The 3488-nt window shown below is 28.0% G+C and overlaps 1 protein-coding gene across 1 annotated transcript in view; it reads right to left on the reverse strand.

The window, feature by feature from the left end:
• LOC106691425 (uncharacterized) overlaps positions 1–2747 on the reverse strand; it is a 118019-nt gene extending 115272 nt beyond the window's left edge. Inside the window, exon 1 of the mRNA XM_024362459.2 lies at positions 2273–2747. Coding sequence (XP_024218227.2) covers positions 2273–2329 — 57 coding nt within the window. The 5' untranslated portion in view covers positions 2330–2747. The remainder of the gene's footprint in view (positions 1–2272) is intronic.
• Between the last annotated feature and the right edge of the window lie 741 nt (positions 2748–3488).

The raw sequence follows: 3488 nt of genomic DNA on the forward strand, positions 1-3488 counted from the left end.
ATATATCATAGTGTAATATAATATAAATATAAATACGGTTGTAAATGGGAACACAAAATCAGTTCAATATTAATAAATCAATGATTTGTATTTATTAAAAATTAATAAACCAACAGAATAAGAATATCAGCTCCTATATGTAATTGAAAATACATTTTTTAAATAATAAAATGTATTAATTAAAACAGAAAAAATGTATTTTAAAGATTATATTGTTAAAGAAAAAAAAATAATCAAAAATAAATTATAAAAAACCTTCCAGAGTAAAATACTAATAAAAACACGATTTTACAAATTAAAAAGTAAAACATCATATTGATTTAAATGAATCTAAAAAATCAATAGAAAAAGATACTTTTCGTTAAAAACGTAACCGTTAAGTCACAAGAATAAGGGTACAAATTAATATTTTAATCTGCTACTAGCCATTGTATCTAATATAGTACCATAGTAAACATTTACTATTTAGAATTAGAACCTAATAATAATAATAAAAAAATAGAAATGTATCTCATTTTCGGTATAAGATATAAACTTTTAATTATTTCGTCACTAAATTTGAATTTCATTCTATCCAAACAACTCGTATAATAAATATTATTATAAAAAATGTCAATGATAAAACCTGTATGAGTTTATCAAGTAATTATTTGCCCATATTTCACCAGATATAGGCAATACCACATCAAAAAGAATGTATAACAAAGAGGAAAGCCCTTTGGACCAATTTATGAGCGCATTCCTGCCCTTACATAAATGCAATATGTTTCTAGATATTATTTTCTGACAGTAGGCTGAAAACTGTTGTAATAATAAACATAAATAGCATGATAAAAATAATAAGTATTAAACGCAACTGTAATTAATAACGAAATTATTACCAAATCATTAATTTTTTTAATGATACCAATTGAACCGTGATCAGTCAGAGGTTCTACCCTCTATATTAGTCCATATTTCAAAAAAGGTATGGTACATAATTTTTCCATCGAAAGAAATTAACTCGCAGAACCGTGACAGAGAGCGCTCAATGAATGAATAAACATAGCTGCATATTGGATGACAAACCCCTCTCTCCCCTACTTTGAAATACACAAATGGCATACATGTCAGAATTTAAATAAATGAGTAGCTTTATTTTTTCTTTGTGTCCTATAAAACAAAAACAAAAGGAAACACAAAACGGGGAGTTTTATTTTTACTTTGTGAAACCAACTTTTATTTTGAAAATATTGCACAAATATCAACTAATCGGTCAAATATTAGTTATTTAATATTATCAATTTATACAATTTATGATAGGCTGGTTATAAAATTAATTTGTATATCATAATCGATATAAAAAAAAACAAGAAAATAATATAAGTTAACATGGAGTACTTGACGAAGAAAAGAATGTAAATAGTGATTTTGTTTTAATTTTTTATATTTTAAAATACCTTGAGTTAAAAAAAAGTTTTTTTTGAATAATTTGTTTTTGAAACCTTGTTAAAAGTATGTTTAGCTCTTTACTATACGATGTACAAAGCCTCAAGGCAACGGTGCCTAAACTTTTTTCACCGTTCTAAACTTGTTCTGAAAAAAAAGATACAATTATCCTTAGAGTGGTTGAATATATAGGAAAAGAAAAAATACAGTGAAAATTAGAAGTTGAAATGTACTGTATATTTTCAATTTCGATTTGTTTTCTTTTTGAAATATTTTGAGAAAGTGGTATACATCTGCAGCATCCCTGGTATACGCTTTGGGTAAATTAGGGTACCACGTTTGGGAACTACTGTCTCTAGGAAAGCGAAGTTTTTTTATAAAAGATATTGCAAGAAATATAAAATTCGTGTTTTTTGTTCTTAAAAAATAAGACAAAAAAATCGTTATCTAATTAATACTACTACTCATGACTACATTCCGATCCCTATCCGAGGCCTCCAACAACTAACGCCAGGATTCCCTGTTCATCGCTGCTGTCCTCCAGCATTTTTCACTAATATCAACTAAAAAAAGAATTACTTCAATTTTCTTTTAATTAGCGAGACATATTTTTAAAAAAAGTGGTAGTTTTAAATAAAATATGAATATCCAAATCATAAAAGTTACTAAATAAAATCTCGCTCATAACGATATAGTGAATTCAACATACCATAAGAAGGTTAAAATATTTTAACAGCTAAATTAGTTTGAACTACTAAACTGCCTATCTAACGAATACATTTCTTAATTTTATTGTATATTTTAATTTTATCTACAAAATCAGAAGAGATAAAAGGAGACTTACCACCAAGCGGATGCCAGGCAAGGAAAAGAGCCTCGCACGAGGAGTACTGTCCGGCATGTACCTGAAGAACTCATCGTCGTCCTTGTACCATTTGACCGAGTACAGCGAACCTATGTCCAGTTCGAAGAGGCACTCCAGGGTAACCGTCTCCCCAAAGTTAGCGTGTCTGGGAACCTTCAACTCTCTTAGATGCAGGCACCATCCCCCTATTTTGAAATAGCACTAAATTAGATATATCATAAATCATTAATTTAATGCATTTAAAAATAATGGATTTAAGTGTTCTAAAAGTTCAAGAAACAAAACAAAAGTTAATAAAATAAATTAAATAAAAGTTAATACACATCATATGAGTACTTCTTGAGCTATTATTCAACTTCAAAGTACATTGGTTAATTGTCTCATTTGTATATTTTATAAAACAACATAGCTTAACACAAAAAAAAAAAATATCGTAGACACACTTAGTGTTCCTGTGTGTGTGGTATTTGCTCATATTTAAACTAAAGATCAATAGAGAACACATAAAATATAATTCACACTTCTTCATCCAAAGTATGGTATATTGGGTTCAACATGCTTCCTCTCATGCCTTCTTTGTTCCATTTCTATCTTGAAATATTTCTTGAAATTTATCCCATAATACTAATCGGGCACCTCCGGAATATATGATGTCTGTATCAAATTTCATTTTATCAAACATAAATAATAACGAATAACAAACACTACCTCCTGAATATTGAAGCAAAACTGAGAGACTAGAGTATTCCCTTGTTTTCAGTAGACTCCAATTTCTAAGAATTAATTGGTATAAATTCCCTAAGGCACTTTAAGTGAATAGGTAAGGTAAAATGATTCAGTAATGAAGGTTTCCCGGATAAGAGAACGTTCTTCTCCTAATTTTTCGATTTCATTTTGATGTTATAATAAATTATAAAATCTAGAGAAAAAATTTTGTTGCAAAATTAATGATTACTAACCTGATAACATTTACAAAACATAAATTTAGCTACATTTTTTTTTTTCACTAAAGTATCTTTTATGACATACATATAGGTATAATTCTTCCAAATATTTAGAAGCTTGTTCCCTCGCTATAAAACGCGTACCCCTAAAAAATGTGATGGGATTCATTTCACTTCGGTTTTACAGGATCTACTGGAATTTTAATAAAATTATAATGTATTGACAAAAATTGAAAAAGCCAATTGTCTTT

This window comes from Halyomorpha halys, unplaced genomic scaffold, assembly GCF_000696795.3.
Source record: "Halyomorpha halys isolate HHAL.00 unplaced genomic scaffold, Hhal_1.1 Scaffold2334.1, whole genome shotgun sequence".
In the NCBI taxonomy this organism is placed as follows: domain Eukaryota; kingdom Metazoa; phylum Arthropoda; class Insecta; order Hemiptera; family Pentatomidae; genus Halyomorpha; species Halyomorpha halys.